This window comes from Ursus maritimus, unplaced genomic scaffold (genome assembly GCF_017311325.1).
Source record: "Ursus maritimus isolate PB19 unplaced genomic scaffold, ASM1731132v1 scaffold_4, whole genome shotgun sequence".
Classification (NCBI taxonomy): domain Eukaryota; kingdom Metazoa; phylum Chordata; class Mammalia; order Carnivora; family Ursidae; genus Ursus; species Ursus maritimus.
Window position 1 is genome coordinate 57,847,523 of NW_024426552.1, and position 19,915 is coordinate 57,867,437.

Sequence of the window (19,915 nt, forward strand, 5' to 3'; positions counted from 1 at the left end):
TTTTTTTTTTTTTTTTTTTTTTTGTCTCTGTGGCTTTGCTTCTGTTCCTCCCACCTGGAATGCCGTTCCCTCCCTGTTTCACCTTACACACACCTATTCTTTCACGATCCAGGTCTAATGCCCCCTTCCCACTGCTTCAGGCCCCCTCCTCAGGAACACTTTAATACTGCATTTGCACATCCCCCTTTACAGGTTTCTAGTTTTAGCCAGGCGTGTGGGAACACTGAGCTCTAAAGTGGGGGGACGGCACCTTGTTGGTGTCTTCACCCCAGCCCTCACTGAGGACTTGCCACAGAAGCAGAGGCTCAGTAGCATTTGCTGAATGACTAAAGGAAGGAATGCGTGCATGAATGAGGGACAGGACTATTAGAAATCATTGCATTAAGTGACCACGGAAGACATCTAGTTAAATGAGCAGTGTAGGGACAGAACAAGTTTTATTAAAAGGAAGGACAATTTTATAAAAAGAGGTAGACTATGACATGAAACTTCAAGAAAAAGACTTTTAACAATAAATGTGTCCCCAGACGTGCTAAGTAGTGACTCTAGGAATTACAGCAAATAAAAACATTAACTGGCCTTCCGATGCCCAAGTGCTGGACTAGGCACTGAAACCTCTAAATAAGAGGGCATCAATGGCAATGAAAGTAATTCCAAAGAGGTTATGTATCAATTAACTCAGAGGCAGAAAGGTGACTGTGGATAAAGGGCAAGACTATCTTTAAAGAAATGAATCCACACTTAATAGGTAAGGGGTTTATTTGACTAACGACACAGCAGAAAGATAGTTGAAACCGTTAGCTATGAAAAGGTAAATATGTCATTCTTTATAGGAAGTAGAATACAGAGGGACGCAGGGCACTCTGGGGACAATGAGAACACCAAAGATACTCTATTTACTGTTGAACCGATATGGAATCTACTAGAAAATGAATAGCAAAGCCATAGGATAATAGCTATCTGTGGTTGCTCATTTCAGCCCATTTTGATTATATTTCTTCTGCAAATTAGTGTGACCCCAAAATGTTTTCAGGATTGTCCAACTTGTCCTAAATTCCATAAATAAACTCTTTCAGAGGATGCTGTTTTTTGCCATGTCTCTATTACGGTTCTTCACAGATGGACCATTTTTGTCCTTTCAAAGCCTAAGAATAACTCTCTCAGTTATCAAGACATACCCAAATCCAGTTCAGCTGCTCCTGTGGGATTCCAGTTAGTTTAGACACATCTGCTGAGATACACGCATTTGAATCCAAATGAAGCTTTTGTTTGATTATACATTTTGAACATTTATGGAGGTTTTTTGGGGGCCAAAATGTTTTTCATTTTTTGGCACTCCAAACAGAGATCTTCGGTTATAAACACTGCCTTCGGAGCACCTCCAGCAGAAATCCAATCTTTTCATGTGAACAGGTGCCTCAGGAAGTTTTTGGAAGGTTTTACACGGCATCAGCTTTCTGATTGGAAACTTTCTGAATGCACAGTCAGATTTGCCAAGGAGACCTTCAAACTTGCTTGAGCAGTTTTCACTCACACAGACATACATTCACACATACAGACAGCCCCAGTGAAAGCAAATCAGAGCGCTGTAAAACTGCAGGATCCTTCTTAAAGGTTAAATACCACACGCCACCAAACGGAACAAAAACGGATGCGCGACAGGAGAGAGAACGAACTAATAGCAAGAACAGGGGTGCAAATTCTTCACGAGTGTGATGCTCCCCTTAGGGCATTACTGGACAGTTCAAGCGTCACATCCTCTCGGTAAAACGCTATCTCGCCCAGTTTCGAACGCGTGCCCAAGCATTTGTGATTTTAAACACTGTACCTTCAGCGTCTTGCTACCCATTCCTTTTACTCACAAACTTGTTCAAGCATTTAGTTTGAAACACGTTCTTCTCCAGCACAAACGGGCCAACCAGGTTGAAATCCAGGAAGAGACGATACTATGCTCTAAATCGGGTGCTTCGGCAAAGCCTGTATTTTACCTGATTCCCCACAATGTTTCTTTGCCAGTTTGAATATAAACTGAAGAGTGCAGACAGAGTAAAATAACTTTTCAGCCTGAAGCCTGAAAAGTTATTACCGAGTAAACTTACTCCCCCATTGGGCATGCCCGGAATTCAGGGGGAAATCTGCTTTCAAGTTGTTCCTATAGCCCTGGACCAGATGCTCTAAGGTGGCCAGAAACCTTTGTCTACACCCACTTAGCAGATTTCTGGCTCTTTATCAGGGACTAAGAGGTTTATTTGCAGAAATGAATCATTTCCTTCAAAATATCCTTTACCCTATTTACATGCTTGCATATTCCTTCCATTTTGTTTTCCCCCTACAGCTTTACTAAGGGAATTAATTATCTCGAAGAACAGGAACATACAGTAGGTACATCTGAAATCCAGGATGAGGCGCAGTATGTCATCTATTAGGCCTGGCTAAGACCAGCAGCTGATGCTAAATGGGAAGGAACATGCACCAAATGTTTTTTAATCACAAAGTTAGTAATTAATTGCTCTTTAAAATACATTTTATGCTTCTTTCTGTCTGTGTACATGAAATGCACATTTATTACATGCCAAAAATTACAACATTATGGTTTAAATGTGACTGGCACGGAAGTCCGGAAATCAGAGTTAATGTTCCCACGGCAACTTTAATTCTGTCCGTGTGCACATGTAGGGCCATAACAGTCTTCCGCTCCAGGATAATACGTATAGATGGTCTGGGGAGGGAAGCTAAAGACCCATATCCTCAACTGTAGTTACAGGAAAGAGACAAAGGGTAAAAACCGTGCTCCTTTCCACATACGTGGAGACAAAACAACGTCCCCACGCCCGGCGTTGTGTAATCGGGCAATGAAAGAGGCTGCTGTGGGGCTGGCACTCAAGGGGACAGTTTCTGTTGCTGTGGGAACCTGAACTTTGCATTTCCTGACTTTGGGGTAATTAAAATGTCAGCCTTAATGTGGCATTAATGGAGTTTGCCATAAAAAATCCTTTTTGTTTTGTTCTCTTAAAAAAATTGCTTAAAAGTTCAAACTGAACCAAGTGTACTAAAAATTTTAATCTCGGGGACTTAGCCTGGTGATGGGGGGGGGAAAGCGAAGGGTTGGGAGGGGGCGACCGACGAATGTAGAAGGCCAGAGAGAGAAAGGAAGGGCCCGCAGTCTCCTCAGACAGTGCTCAGCCCCTGCAGAGTCACGCTACCTACAGAGCTAAAGTTAAACCCACCCACACAACAGTTTGGTGATGTGTAAAGGTTAAATTAAAAATAAATAAAAACTGTTAATGCATAAGTGCATCTTGGCGAGGACACAAAAAATGAGACAGCCTGCTGAGGCCAGTGCAGAACACCGAAGGTAAGTCACCGCGGCTGTCAGCTTCCAACCGCACAAAGACATCAGAATAGGTGGGTCTAGGGCCGACGGTGGGGAGCACCGCCGAGGGGGGAGAAGCGCTTCTCCCTCCGATGGGAGCCTGATTTTGGGGAAAACAAAGTGGAAGAAGCAGGCAAGTCGTAGTTCTGGTCGAGTCTGTCACATGTACACGACTGTGACGTGCCACAGCTTGATAGTTGTCAAGCTAGGGAGGGCTTCATCTGCTCTGCTGACTTGGTTTGGGCCTGTTTACGAGTCTGAAGAGAGCTTGGCTCGGCTCTTCCTCAGCCTGTTCCCCGGCAGGGAACTGTTCTGTCAAACACCTAGGGCTTTGTACCCTTCGCATTCCAAAACGCATCTCAACGCCTCGCGTTCTCGTCGTGGGAGTTTGTTCACCACTGGACTTTTAGAAATGGTGAAGGGGCCACCAGCTAGGAGGTCACAGGGGATGTCGCTAAGCGGTCACTGTTAGCGGGTGTGCCGTGAAGCGGCACACAATTCCGTAGCAGCATCTACCTCGCCATCTCACAAGGGGAAGCACTCCTCAACCCCATTCCTTCTTGTTTTGGACACTTCTGGGATCTCTGGCAAAATCTGAAGTGGCTCGGCAGGTTAAGTAGCCGATGAGAATTCTAGGGGTCAGGCTTGTCTAAAACATTGGCCTGTGTCCTTCAGCTGTGACAGCGCTATGTCTCACCCACCCTTACCGGTTCGCAGGCAGCAGAGCCGACTCTTCCTTTGTGGGGACGCTGATCTACTGTGTCTTAGAACTCCGTCATCAGTATGAGTGGTTGCACATTTTCAAGAATGCCACTTATGGGCTTGGAACCGAGAATTCAGGCTGCTCACAGGGAGAGCGAATCCATAAACATCCTGCAGTATCTGAACGGGTTAACTCCCGAGCAAGTCATTCATCTACTGAAGTGTCAATTTTCTCAGTTTTCTCATCCATAAATTGGGAAGAATTATCATGACTGACAGGAAATGGGCATTAGAGCATGACTAAGAATAATTTTGCTAAACACATAACAAATAAAAAGGTGCTATAAAAATTCAGGCACTTGTGAAAGCTTGGAACACCACACACTGGTGGAATGTTTCTGAAGTTAAAGAGACTAACAAGTCAAGGGCACTATTTTTAAATGCCCCAAATCTGTTAGTTCTAAATAGGAACAGAATATTTTACCTTAAAGAAATTAGGCTTTTAAATTAATCTATGGTAAGAATGACATTTGAAAGTTAAAAAAAAAAAAACTTCTTGAATGCAAGAAGAGCATCCAAAAAATTTAACAGCTTAAAATAAACCTCTTTCCTGTCTTCTCTCAAGCAATCTCCAAATGGACAGATTTCTGTGAATCTTTCCTAAAAACAATTTTCTTCTAAGTGTAGGCTCAAATCAGGACAAACTACAATCCAAATATATTTGGAGAAAAGTATAATCGATTTCAACAACAGGTTAGGACAGAGAGGACGTACATAGCTTAATGGCAAAATCAGAATGACTTGCTACGCAGCCGGAGATGAGGTGTCTCCTCCCTATCTGTTCTCCTTCCAACTGCATTCAGACACCTCACTGTGAGCTCTGATCTCCTGGCTCCCTCTGGGTCACGTCTGAGCTGTGTGGCAGCATCACGCTCATACAGTTTCTGGTTCGTATTCCAGGCTAATGCCGAGACCTGGCTGGAGGATGCTTATGGTAAAGTACAATAAATGAAGCTGGTGCCTTCTCTATTCAGCAGAACATTCATTTTGCTGCAACAGGGGATTTCTGGGCTAAGGCCATTCTATGTAATCTTCCCCATAAGGTGTGGCAGAAAGCCAGGTGATGAAGGTGTGTGTGCAGGAGCTCCAGGCCCTTCTCCACAGGAACGGGCTACCTTCCTGGTAGATAGGGACAGCGCGCACATGCCTGCGGGCGCCGTGCCATGCTATTTTCCAATTCTTCCTGTAATTACTATTAGGCTGGAGACTGCCAGGCAAGAAGGGCCAAGGATGTTACTATTACAACCGTCCACAGAACATAGTCTTTGCTCCTATCCCCAGGTTCTCTACAGAAGCAGCAACTTAGTACAAATCACACGGGCTCTCGACAGTCGGATCCCGTTCTTTCTCGTTTCACTTTCTAGTGACAGCTGGAGCAGGGTCTCAGCCCCGCCACCACAAGAACAAGCTCCTTTCACCCCAGCCTCAACCCCTGGGCTTTGTCCCTTTATTTAAGGCATTATGATGATGAAGCAAGTAGGGAATGGAATCTCCCAGACGCATCCACTTCTTGCCCACTTTGCAGAGTTTTACATTTGTTTTGTCATAAAAATAACAATAGGAGATCTAGACTCTCATTTCCTAATTAATAATGCTTGTGTTCGTGGACAGGATAAAGGGAGTCCCTTTTTGAAAACAAAACTATCTCGATCTTATTCTTCCTCCTTCTAAAGAAGAACATGCCAGCTCTTTGCCTGTTACTAGACAGGTATGTATGGAAATCAGTTCAGAATACTCGTTGGGTATCTTCAGACCAAAAGAAATATTCTTTCAGATCGGACCCCAAAATTATTCCATTCCTTTCCATTGTCACCACACATGTTCCTTTCTCTTTGAAGTATTGGGTTACACTTCAAAAAGAGAAAAGCTCCCAAACATGATTTATCAACTTTCCTAAAATAGAATTTGAAGAAGTGACTCCCAGATTAGTGGGAAGACAGCAAAAATAAACAGCAATGGAGTGATTTCAATGGCGACGATCTCATTAAGCTGCCCATTTCCAAATTTAGCCCGTAGGCAGTTTTTTTAATTAAAAAATATTTTTAACCTGAATTCTTATTGGCTACGTGAAGTCTGGGTGGATTCTGAATTCTTGGAAGCCATTCTCTTTTCTTCTGTAAATTTATGCTATCCTTTAACCACTTCAAAATAAATTAAAAACTGGAAGGACGGAAATTCAGCCAAGCCAAATGAGACTCCAAAAACTAATGCAAAGCTGACTTGTATTATGTAATTTCAAAATGGATGTTTCCTGTGTCTAACTCGCTTTTTGAGGTCCATATTTGGTGGTTCAGTTTAGTCATGGTGGAAGTGCTGTTATTCAGATCGTGGGGACAAAAGAATAATTAGAAAACAGTAACCCAACTTTTTTTTTTTTTTTTTTGAGTGAACATTATGAAAGAAAATGTGGTTCATGTAATGAATCAGGCTTTTGAGGCCAAGTGGCTGGACACCTGGTTTCAAAATACACTCTAGCTTTGAAAATATAGACGTTGGCTGAATCAAAATGGAGGCAGTTCCTTTTGACTACTCTACAAGACTAAACGGAAACGGCTTGTTCGAAACGCAAAAAAAGCCAGAACCCAGGGGAGAAGCACGCTCCAAGCGCCGCGAAGACACCATCACCTTACTGGTGTACTCACAATCAGATGACCCGGTGTGAGCGTGAGAGTTTGTCAGTGAATGTGTTGAGTGGATGAGGGCTGGGTCTGGAGACAAAACAGCTTCAAAGTTCAGGCAGGGAAGGCCCGGCTTGGCGCTGGATCCACCCGGCTGAGTAATCTCATTCTCCTCAGATGCCTTCTGGTTTTCAGCTGTCTTGGGTTTCTTCCTGAAAATAAACAAAGGGCCCTTTGAAGGAACTGACTGCATATTTGGGAAAAGGCATTTTTAGAATCTGTTAAAGATAACTTGATTTTTTTTTCTGAGGGGGGATGGGAGGGAGTCCAGTATGTCCCTTGTTTTAAAACAAGCTGATTCTTGTTTTTTTCCCTCCAGTAATGGCCTAACTGGGAACACATGAAAGCATATGGGCCAAGCAAACAGCACCACATTTGGACTCTGTTGGCTGCATAAAAAGACCCTGTCCCAGAACTTTAGACAGATTGAGCTACGTATGGCTGACATTATCCAAGAAAGCATCCTTTTTTCCCCCTTAAGAGTTTTAACATGGTCTGGAAAAATACTAGTGGAGGTTTACCGTTCTAGCATTTGTCAGGAAGCTTAGACACAGGACCCGTGGAGTAATGGGAGGAGCACTGGACTGGGAGTCAGGAGACTTGAGCTATGGTACTAGCTGTGCCTCTAACTTGCTGTGTGGCCTTGGGCACCTCACTTCACCTCTCTGGGCTTCAGTTTCCTCATCTGTAAAATAAAGGGCTTGGATTAGAAGGCCTTAAAGGTTCCTTCCAGCTTGAAGTTTCTATTCATGGAACGCATTATGGAACAATCAACTTTATTGCTGTTATTAGATTTTACTTTAGATTAACACATAATTTCCAATCACAATCTAAATTTGCAGGCTGTATAGATGAGAGGGTAGTGATAGAGGTTTTTGTTAAAGTAGCAAATGAAAAGTGAAAAAATGAGCTTAGCTTCTAGCAGGTAAAGCGGTCAGGTGTCACAAGGAGATCCTCTATTCCAACTCTTTACTCATCCAAAGCTGAAGATTCCCTTTGTTTGTTGATTTAGTACATGACTCTGGAGTATGGGAGTGTGACTGTGTGTTTGCGGGGCGGGGGGGGAGGAAGAGATGGGTGAAGGGAACTAGAATGTAATTACTGCCCACTGCTGCTTGGGGTCAGGAACAGGAAGCAAAAGAGCTTGGGTATGGCTCGGCTCTGGCGTCCTTCCCCTCTGGGACGATGAAACTGACATAAACACAGAAATACTTAGCTTACACTGCATGTACCCTAGGTCCCAGCCAAACTGGGTTATTAGTCATACCCTGAACATGCCCTCCAATTTCCTTGGCTTTGTGCCTCTTTCTATCATTATGTGGATGGTGACCAGAGAAATTATTTTATTTTTTAGTGGAAGACTGTGTGTGCAACAGAATTTGTTGTAAGTAGCTTTGTTTCCATGTTTTTCTTGTTTCTATAAGCCTGGCAATGGACTTGTCATACGGAATATTTTGTATTGGAATTTGTTGTACGGGGTAGTTAAATCTGCCCTCGCAGAATATGGTGTTATGATTAGCATGCTGTGTTTCTGGTCCAACAGGTTGTGAAATCAAATCTGCTTTTTCAGAGGGCAGGAGGCAGAGATGGCATGGTAAAGATGAAGAGAGAGGGGAAGCTTGCAGACACATTTTTCAGTATGGAGGAAGCCAATATAAGAGAAGCAACAAATTGCAGTGCTTTACCAACTGTTTGTTGGATGGGTGACTATGGAACCAACCCCCAAGTCTTGAGTGTCTACATGGACCTCCAAGGGCCTGGTTTCTGGTGTTCAGTTTAAGAAAATATCCAAGATCAACGTCTCCAGAGCTCAACTCTTTTTTAACCTTGGAAACCGGTGCCCCCTCTCAGGCCCCTCCCTATTTCCATCACTGTTGTCTGTCACCAGCTTTGTCATCAGGTTGGAAACTGTAGGTGAGCAACACCTTCCCCTGCCTTAAAGCCAATTCACCAAGTCCTGACAATTCTGTTTCCTTCATATTTTTTCACATCCATGTTTCCTTTCCATTTCCACCACTCTCACCTTAACACTTTTATTTAGACTGTTGTTTATTTACTGGCTCCCTATCCTCCTTGACCCCTCTGAGAAAACCAAGTTAGTCCAGCACTGCAACTGATTCTATATATGCCCTAGCTAAGCTCACACGCCCTATATGTTGGCTGCACAGGACTCTCAAAGTTCTTGAAAATTCCCAGAACGTCTTGGGGTATCTACATCCTTGGCTCTACATCTTTGTTTGAGTTAGTTCCCTTGCTTTGAATGTCCCTTTTATAACTCTGCTGAAATGATATTTATCCTTCTTACTTATTGAAGGTTGTCCCCATCTTGTAACTGTCTTGACTTACCTCTACCAGATAGAATGTCTCTCTCTGAAATTCAACTCCGTCCCACCTTTTTCTGAAATTCCAGAAAAATTTTTACTTCTCCCTATTTTACTCACTAAATTTTGTTTCAATAATAGTTATTTATGTGGTTATCCCTCCCATGAGACTGTAAACTCTCTGAGAAAAAATGTCTTAGTTATTTTTTAATTCCCTGTGTTCATCCTTTCTTTCCTTCCTTCTTCCCTCCCACCATTCATCTAGTCACATATTCATCTTAAAATACGATGCACCTATGATGCGCTAGCGTAGGGTAGGGAACACAGCAAACCTGGCTGCTCTCCACCCCGAGTTTGTTCTCTAGTGCGCACTGTTAAGCAGAGTAGCTTAGACAAAGCTGTCATTCAATATTTGTTTGTGGATGGAGTGAAGCGGAATTGAAATCAAGGTATATTTTGAGAATAGTCATAATCTAAATCCCAATTAAGTTTCCCTACTCTTTTTGTTTCATTTTTATTTATTAGAGAGAGAGAGAGAGAGGGAGAGAGAACAGACAGAGAGTGAGAGGGAGAAGCAGACTCCCCACTGAGCAGAGAGCCTGATGTGGGGCTCAGTCCCAGGACCCTGGGATCACGACCTGAGCTGAAGGCAGACACTTAACTGACTGAGTCATCCAAGCACCTAAGGTTCCCTACTCTTTATGCAGCAGTGAAATCTACCTTGACTGGCTGCTTTTCCTTTGAATCCATGAAGGGCATTTGATAAGAGTAGGACCATTTTGATAAACAAAGCTGGGCTGGTCCTCATGAGTCCTTTAAATATCAGGATGAAATACTAATGGTAGATATCACTTAACAGAAAAACGATTTCTTTCTTTTTTTAAAAAAAAAAATATTTATTTCTGATGCTTATAGACAAGGCCTCGGCTAGTTTTGGATTTCTGTTTCAGGAAATTGAAAAAGCCCTCTTTCAAACATGAGTACATGACCAAACAACCAACATGACTCTTTTAACACTGCAACAATGGTACTGTTCTTCCCTAGATTTGATCCTGCTTCCTCCCTGGCATCTTACACCACACTCTCCTGTTTGCTGTCTCAAGGATCACCTATGGAGAACACTCGCAGGACAGAGGCATTGGGAGCCACCTCCACAAAATGAAAATATTAAAAATTCGACCTTCCACCTTACTCCCTCATTTGCTTATCCTGATACCACTGGGCTTTTCCCAACTGCACAGATAACAGAGAGCCACTCACTGTCCTTAGAAGCAATTCATTTCCCATCTCACCCTCTCTGATAGTTTTGTTGGACTCCTTTTTCTGGAGCCAAGAAACACTGAAATGTAGCAGCAGTCTGTCTAGACACGCACAGGTGCTGTTATGTTGACCCCGTTTTTGCAGTTCATAGTTTATTAAGGAGGAAAAAGCAAGTCCTGTCGTAATTAATTGAAAATACTTTCTTTGGTTGTGCAAAAAGAATTATATAAACATGGCACATCTGAGGGCAAGTCTGTCCAAGCCTCTGTGGCTATGCATTATTCCCTGGAGCCTTTAGAGGGCAGCAGCACACAGGCTACTCGGGGCAGCACGGCAGAGAGGCAAACTCCCGACCAGACCAGAACCTTCCTCCCGGTCACCATGCCAAAGGTTGGTTTGCCAAGCTCTGGCCGCTCAGCCTCTTTCTTTCTTTTCAGTTCTCATTCTCTCTGTCTCTCTCTGTCTCTCTCTCTCTCTCTTCTCCCTCTCTCTCTCCTCCCTCCCTCCCTCAATGTTAAAATTATACACTCTGATGAAGTCGCCCCTCAACCGGAAAATGAAAGCTCCAATGAAAAAGTTAGACAAGCCAACAACAACAAAGAAAGAAATCGGGAGAAAGGGGAAAGGGGGCTGGTGAGGGGGAAGGATCTAAGAACAAGAAAAGGGCAGATGTTTCGTAAATATATGCAAAGCAAAACTGGGTGTACCCTGAACACTTCCACAGAGAAACAGACCAATCATTGTGCACTTCCTCCCACCACACTGGTGGAGCCCTGCATTCAAAAAAAAAAAAAAAAAAAAAAAGTGTGTCTGCAGGCACCTGCCTTTCAACGGTCAGTTCTGACATTCTCACTGAATATCTCCCAATTGTCCGAAGAGAACAAAAACATTTTCATCTCCCCACTGCAACACTGCAAACACTTCTCTTATGAGAAAAAGGGCTGCTTCAAGAACTGGAAAGGCGTTTTAAGGTGACTGGTGGCTGGTTTTTAACTCTCATTGTGCTGGTCCTGGCAACAAGTTTTGGGCTGAAACATAGCAGTGAGTGAGGTTGTGGCTGATGTTGGCTCTTTCCTTACTAGACATATTGCATGTGGAAAGAAATTTGCATTGAAACATATTGATGAGATGGTAGGTATTAGGCATGTTAAATGCATGGAAATTAACCAGATCGGTGGCATTTGATGTATATATTTCACACTTCTTTGCACATATTGCACACATACAGTGATGGCAATGCTTTCTGCAACATATGGAAAATAAATATTTTATCTGTGTGAGCTCTTATCAGGCTCCTGGGGCTGTTGAGAGGAGAGTGCTCTCTTCTATCTCCCTCTCCCATGCCTTCCACTTATCAGCCTGTTGGATAGAAAAGAATGAGTCAGAACCTCCTTTTGATAAATAATTACTCAGTCGTTGAATCATGACAATTTAGACCCACGATGCCTTCCCCCCTATTTTTTTATTTTTTATTTTTGAATGGTAACCATTTCTTTATTCTCTTTCCCAACACAACATTGAAAAGGCTCAGGAGAGTGTTTGGTGAGAGAGGAAGAGAGCAGAGGTGTAACACCACCTCCAGTGGAACCCAGCTCTACCATCAAGTAGTCTGTGGCTTGGCAGATGACTGTGCATCTCTGGGTCTCAGTGGAAATAATGGGGTAACAACACCTACCTCCTTGGGCTGGTGTGAGGATTCAATGAGATAATTCATGTCAAGTGACTGGCAGAGCAATGACACATGGTCAGTGCTCAATGATGGTAGCTCTGAGAGAGCATCAGTTCCACGGTTTTCATCAGCGATAAGGAGGCACTTCCTCGACCTTAGTAATCTTTTCTAATGTCTAGACTTTGGCAGGGGCAAATGGCGGTCATTGTAGCAAAGGCCGAAAAGCATGTAAGGATAAGCAGTCTCTTCTTCAGCACCTTGATCTTACCATATCACTGTATCACACTCCTGACACTGTCTTTCTACTCACGTGTTTGTCATTGCTGCTGCTACACCAAGAGCCCCTCTCGAACTTGAGGGTCAAGCAAGCTACACTTGGGCCATCAAAGCCCACGAAACCTGGGCACCATGGCCTGTGCGTCAAAGCCAACGTTGGCACTCACGCTTATCATGTCTCCTTACAATTTATCCTTTTACTACTTGGTCTAATGTTCTCAGATCAATTTAAGATGTTTTCGTAATTAAAACATTTTATTCTCTCAATTTTTTTAACCTTCTTGGCAAGGCCGATTTATAATGTTTTTCAGTGTATTTCTCCCTCGCTGTATCAGTCAGGATCCTGGCAAGAAACAGCTGGCACGCTCAAAGGTTTTAGCTGGAGAGAGTTTAATGTAAGGACTGTGTAGTGAGGTACAGAGGAGGTAGCGGGGTGCTCAAGGGAGGGCGAAGCACCAGGGCTAGCAGCGGTGCAAAGCTGTGAATGTCAGCTTTCAACTGTTAAACCCAAGGGGCAAGGAAGGCGTGGCATTCTCTGAGTCTAGTCAGAAGGGCAGTTGGGGGCGGGGGCTGGACGAATCAACACCCTGCCCTCACTCTCCTTCTAGGCGCACAACCTTCGCTGATGTTCCTTTAGGCCAAATTCAAAGCGGGAGAGAGCCTGGGAGTGCAGTCCAGAGAGGCCGGCCTCCTGGGCCACATATCAGGGCAGAGAAGGGCTCCGGGGTTTTGTGTGCGTGTAGAGGGGAGACTAATCAGTGGACCTCTTCTTTCCCTTCTCTGTTTCTGTCACCCTTCCCTCTCAATTTTACTTTCCGGAAAGAAAGACACAGCAAAATAAAGTGAAGTCAGTTCTCTCAGCGTCCATGTACCCATTTTGTCTATTTGCCATTTATGCAGGAAGAAAGCTGAATGTGGGCTCCGTGAGAGCAGGGATTTTGTGTGTTTTGTTTGCGGCCACATCCCTAGTCCGCAGAACAGTGTACACATAGTAAATTGCCCAGTGAATCTCAGTCGGTCGAGTAAATGCATTCACTTCTGCTGTGCCGGACGTGATACGCGTATTATCTATTTAATTAGCACAACAATCCAGGTAAGTAGGCAGGGCTGCTGACTGTGGTTGTGCAAGTGGTGTGGCAGTGGGTAGGTTTCAAAATCTAACAGTTGTCCCCTCCCTACCTGCCCCCAAGCTTTGAGACCTGGTCCAGGGCACTGGCAACCCAGAGGAAGGGCACATTTTTGTAACTAGTGCACATTTTTATAGTTTATTCACCTTATTGGTTTGGTACCTACCAGATGCATAAACTTTATTGTTGTTTCTTCTTTATATATGAGAAAGCTGAGTTTCTGAAAAGCAGAGCCTGCAAAGATTAGAGCCCAATCTGTCCCTGGTAGGACCTGTGAAGCATGAAAGCAGGCACTGGTGTTGGGCACAGGTAAAATGCTTCCTAGGGCAGAAACAGATGCTCACTGGTGGGCCTCCCTGATTTTCAGGAAACTGTAGGTGCTGATTCCTGGGTCTGGATTTGAGTTCTCTGCAGGAAGGTAGGAGTGGTGAAGACACTTTCCTCTTCCAAAGGCTACAGATCCTGGGGACCCTGGCTACACCCCAGCACAACTGTGCTACTTGCCGCAGCATAGTTAACCTGTAATGCAGAGAAACCCAGAAAACCATCCAGACATGGGAATTTCTAAGGCACTCCTTCCACTTCAACTTGAGGAAGAATGAAGGTGTCTATACAAGCAAGTTCCTTGCATGGGTATGGAGAAACTATTTTTGATCTTCCATCATGTCTTTAGTCCCCAGTCCCTTGAATCCAATAGTACTGCAGATCACTCTGGTGGTCCCCATCTCCATGCTGGCCAGGCAAACCTGCCTGTCACCTACACACCCACTGCCACTAATTACAATCCAGGTGACTAAAAGCATTAAAGGGGAACAGCAATGCAAAACAAAACAAAACAAAGACTCCAGCTTTGTCCCTTTGGGTATGATTTATGCCTGAATAGCTAAAGACATAGAAAATACGAATATGAAAACCCTACCCGAAGGCCTAACAGGGATGTTATTCTCCCAGGGTTAGCGTTTTCCAGCAACAGAGATATCTATAAAACACCATCCCATGACCCGCCTCATACCATATACAGGAAAACTTGAGAATACAACTAGAACGAGGTTTTGTCTTAAAATGTATAATTAAGTTATTTTGCATGCATAGCCTCTAAATAATTTAACTTTCTGGCTTTCTCAGTAAAAAAAAAAAAAAAAAAAAAAAGGCATCTCTTCATCTGTTACTTCTAGCAATGGTTAATGAATACTTGATATCAATCTTTCATAAGTCTTGTCCTGTAGGCATCATGCCCCTTAGCCCAACCTATCTGTGCACCTTGCCTTGTAAGGACTGTACTTCTCACACATAAATGCCTGATATTGAGGGAACTCAACCACACGCACAGAGCCGTGCATCCAGAGGGCAGGGCTGAGCTGGAAGCAATGGCTGAGAGATGTGGCTGAAGGAGCCCCACGTCCCCAGGGAGGGTCTTGGCCCCCTAGCAAGGGAGCAAGAGCACTGGCTGAGATGCAACTCAGACAACAGGGAGATGCCAAGGAGGACAGCTGGCCCCGGACATGACCGGGTGCATGAAATGACAAGTAGCAGTGAGATTCAACAGAGTGGCACAGCAGGTGACAACGGGCCAAGAGATGGGGGGGGGGGGCTGTGACTACTTCCGGTGAGGGTGCCGATAACCAAGCAGAACAGCACCAGTCCCTGCAAAGTACACCCGGATCCGGCCCCACCGTTGTCTGGCAAGGAGGGCACGCTGCTGCTCCGGGTGGGCGCTGCAGGCTAGCAACCGAGGGCCACGATGGGCACCTCAGCACTGAGTCTCGTGACCTCGCTGCGCTCAAGACATGAGGCCGTCTAAAATTGCATCTGCATTTACGACTGTGTGAGGTGGGGGTTGTTGTGTTGTTGTTGTTGTTTTAATTAAACTAAGTGAACTGAGAAGCCTTTCATTGGGGGCTTAATGTACTCACAGTAGTTTCCAAAGAAATGGTGTCACTCTTCAGGTAAATCACTCCAAGGCTTGGGCGCAGTGCAGATGTTCATTGGGGCAGGGGACAGAGAGCGGCTGCATCTAGAGCAGACAAGGAAGAAAGAGAAGGCGTTAAATGACAGGTGATGGTGACGTTGACGGAGACAGAACCGCGGGACTTGGGCGACAGTCCGGTCCTGCACCTTTGCACCAGACAGCGGCCCACCAGGGGACGCCGAGGCAGAAGAGAGGATGTCGCCTGGCTCCATTCTCAGTCTGTGCACCTGAGGGCGGGGGTGGCATGAGATCTTCAACAGCACCCTGTCTGTGCGGACCGAGTGGATTTCGTGGTGGGGAGATGGGAGCCGAGGTGGAGGGTGGGGGTGGGGGGCAGTGTCCCCAACCTTGCCACAGCCAACGCTTCTGCTGATGTTCTTGACTCCACTGTTGTCTCTCCTGCTTTAGCACCTAGTTCTTACCTGCTCTGAAAACACCGCTGACCTGGCCGAGTTCTGCGCTCCCGCTGGGCCTCTGCCTCTCACTACAAAGTCTCCGCCATCTCCTGTGTCCTCTAACAGTGGCTCCCAGCCTTAGGGGCCGCACGGCTGACCGCTGTCTGTCTCCAGCCTCATACCCAGAGGTCCTCACCCAGGCCTTTCCCTTTTGGCCACGCCAAGCCCCGATGACCACGTTATTCCCAAAACTGTCCTCCCTTCTCACTGGGACCCTGCATTATCTGACTTTCCTTCCACCTCAGCTCTCTTTTCTGCCTCCTTTACTGGCTCATCCTCATTCTCCTATTCCCTAAATGTAGATATTCCTCAAGATTCTCTTCTCAGTCTTTGCCTACACCCACCCTGCATGACCTCAACAATTACTTCTCCATAGAGAACACCCACATGGCTATCTTTAGCGCCTCTTTGTCTGCAGAGCTCCAGATCCACATTCTTAAAAACCTCTGGTTATTGGTTCATTCATTCATTAGCTCATTCATTCATTCATTCATTCAGTGTTTGCACTGCATCTATCAGGCACCTGGAAAAGATGCGTAAGACAGGGCCTCTATCTCTGAGAAGCTCACACCTCCATCAAATGCCTCACAGGCACTTCTAATTTAGAAAGTTTAAAACAGAAATCATTGTCTCTCCCTCAAAATATGTTCCCATTTCCTGCCATGGCCCATTTCTCACCATCTTCACCCAGTTATTTGGTCCTACCATGGAGGAGTCATCTTCAATTCCTCCTTTTCCTTTGCTTCTCATATCCAATCAGCTGCCAAGAGACTGGAGGCTGTGCTTCCTCAATCAGTACCTACTTTCTCTCCCAGCACCTACTTATCCCCTTTGTCACCTGTGCCAGGACTTTCGTGAGAGCCTCCCCATGGTTTCCCTTCTTCCAGGGTTCTTTTTACCTTCAGCTCATCCCTCACCTCAATATCACATTAATTTTTCTTAAGTACCATTCTAAATATATCATTTCTTTGCTCTTTGCCTACTGGACTAAATTCAAACTTCTCAGTTTGGCATTCAAAGCCCCTACGATATAGACACAGTCTAATTTCCACTCTTTACAGTCCATTCCACATTGCAGCAAAGTCCCACTCTTTTCCATCCAAATGCCACATCATTTATGAAGCCTCTCCCAAAGGAAAGTGCCCTGGTTGAGTCCTCCAGCACTTTCTGCACTACTCCCTTGGCCTGTTCTATGGACTCTAACGATCATTTGTGTAATCTGGCTCCCCTCTCCATAAGCCCCTAGGAAGCGGAGACAATGTTTACTTTGTGTGCCCTATAGTATGCAATGCCTTGCACAGAGATTTGTGCTTGGCTGATGTCTCCTGAACCAAAGTTAAAAGGAATCAAGATTCTTGCTTAGAGTCATGGAAACTGAGACTGAATTGGAAAGACCTGAAAGCTCATCGCCTCTCATTTTTCAGATGAGATTAAGGGAACTGACTCGCTCAAGGCCACATCCTTGCTCCTGGCCAAGCAGCAATAACTGATAGAAAAGGTCACAGATCTTTAAATATCCATCAGTGCTTGCTTGACACCAACAGACCCAGCAGACCATCCACGGTGACCAGGCCAAAGAGAATAAGGGGTTCATGGGGTACACAGCCAGCAAGGATACACTGGGGTCAAAAGATAGAGAAATTTGTTTCACTTATTCACTTCAATAAACTGAAATAATAACTATCCTTTTGTAGATAAATAATGTTAAAAAATGAAGGTGGATTTAAAAAACAAGGAGGCAAAAACCTTTCTAACACTGTCAGCAGAAACAATTATGACAATATTGCAAATACCACTGGGGTGATAAACTCAGGGTGAAAACCAGGATGAAGGAATTTCTCATGCTTTAGGAAAGCAGTGGGTTCAGCTGAAGTTCTTGGTGGAAACACGCCACAGCAATTCTATGGTGAAATTCTGACTCTTGGAAGCATAAGCCATTGGTGGTCCTGCTATGATGCGACCCATGTCTGTGCATCTTCTCCACGTAGTTTTGCCTGGGATTGATCCTATAAGTTTGTTTAAATTTTCACTGATTCTTCTTTCACTGTATCACCAATTTACTTGAGGAAATGCATAGACGAGTACTCCCAAGTCTCTTCCCTTTTCTTCTCTTCTTTACCTCTCATGATAGAGGTGTTCGTTGTTAAATCTCCTTTCTATCCTCATCCTCAAACAGAATCCTTTCCTCTCGCCCAGAGATGAAAAGCTCCCCCCCCCGCAAAAAAAAAAACATGTGGGGATAACGGCGTTTACCTAGGTGAGAAAACCAGACTTTTCTAGGGAATCTCAGTAGTGTTTACTTGGCTAGAAAAGCTCAGTTCTTAAATGTTAGCCTACAGTACGACAAGACTTCATCTGCTTTTCCCAGGCGAGTACTTACTTACTGTTACTCACCAGAGGAAAGACTTGGTACTACCAATCAGATTCTTTTTGGCCAGTGTGGAGGAGCCATGCTATGCACTGAGACATCCATTCAATAGCAACACCCCAGTAGCCACATAAACAGCAAATTGGGCTCAAGAGCTCTCTATAGTTCTTGCTAAACCATCTTATGGCTGGACAGGTTATCAACACTTCACCAGACACAGCTTCCTTCTCTTTTCTCCCCCTGGCAACTCCATTAAAATGATAAAGGATATCACTGACCGATATGTCTAGTACATTGCAATGAAAAATCACCGGGAAGCATACAAATCCATTGTGTAATTACGGAAGTGTACATTTTAAATATGCCTAACATTTGGTTTAAATTGTGCATTTTATAATTAAATGGAGACATAATCTTTCTGTCCTTTAATCAAACTCCTCCTTCCCAGCCCCACATCCCACTGCTATAATCTTCCTTTCATTTTTTGGCAAACGGTCCCCTCTCCCCTCTCCTTACTTCCCCGCACGCCTCAGCACACACCTAGGGGTCTATTAATCAGAACTACTGCCTAGTGTGTCACGTTTTATTGCTTAAAGGGTGGGTATGCTCTAAAAAAGACTCCGTGAAAATGACTTCATGAGGTTTCATATTTATTCTACTGCAATGACTCCCATATCCAATGTACACAGTTTTTAAGTCAAAAGATAATTCTGAGAGGCTGCTGGGGCTACACATTCTTCCCAGAGTCTGGAAATCCAGCTGTTCTCCCTGCCTCTTACATCATCACTGTAATAAAGAATCTGCTCTTGGAACCCAGCTGGCAACGTTCTTGATGGTGTCAGAGGCAGAGGAGACAGTGGGTCATTTCCATTCCAGTCTGTTTTATTGTTGACGTCTCTGCAGCTCTCTCTTGGAAGCCCTCAGAGAGCAGAGCTGTTATGTAACACACTGCCACACATCACCGCAAGGAATTTTCTGTGGAGGTCTCATTTCAGTGTGGCTCTTTTCATTCTTTGGAAATCACACCAAATCATTCTAAAATGACAGATGGGGCTTTCGTGACGAACGCTTACAAAAAAGGTAATAGTAACAATCATAGCTACCATTTGTTAGATGTCTACATTTTGTCAGGGACTGCATGGGGGAATTTTTACGTGTAAATACATTCTCACTGAATCCTCAGAGCAATGTCAGAGCAAAATTAGCATGCCCATTTTACAGATGAGGAAAAGTGAGATAAAGACAGCTCAAGTATCCATTTTGTGGATAGTGAGGTCAGAATTCAAGGTCAGATCTGAGCCAGATCTCTCTGACTTTAAGTCTGCGGTGGGGGGGTGTTGTTTTTTGTTTGTTTGTTTGTTTGTTTGTTTCTAACTATACAACCACTGTTCCAACACAGCACGACACATTCCTAGTTCCCACTGTGACCTCAGCACAAGAAAGACGCTTATGCTATTCCCATGATGATTCAGACTGGGAGCACAGACCTCAGGTGAAGGAACTCTTTCAGAATCAGGAAGTAGAGCTCCTTTCTAACTCCTTTCTATTTGAAGATAAGAACATCTTTTATCGGTCTTCTCAGACTCTAACGAACAAATGAATCATGCAGGATTTCTGATTCAGCATGTCTGGGATTGAGTCTGTGATTCTGCATTTC

At 44.4% G+C, this 19,915-nt stretch overlaps 1 protein-coding gene across 27 annotated transcripts in view; it reads right to left on the reverse strand.

Annotated features, from left to right (window-relative positions):
* Positions 1-19,915, reverse strand: part of ZBTB20 (zinc finger and BTB domain containing 20) — a 757,238-nt gene that overhangs the window by 38,958 nt on the left and 698,365 nt on the right. For 25 of the 27 annotated variants that reach the window (XM_040621288.1, XM_040621270.1, XM_040621274.1 and 22 more), the window contains 3 exons: positions 15,380-15,480; positions 7,335-7,498; positions 6,778-6,965 (listed from right to left, as the gene is read on the reverse strand). In XM_040621288.1, the coding sequence (XP_040477222.1) occupies positions 6,778-6,965; positions 7,335-7,345 (199 nt within the window). In that variant the 5' untranslated portion in view covers positions 7,346-7,498; positions 15,380-15,480. The remainder of the gene's footprint in view (positions 1-6,777; positions 6,966-7,334; positions 7,499-15,379; positions 15,481-19,915) is intronic. The other 2 variants (XM_040621290.1, XM_040621291.1) reach the window with 1 other exon arrangement.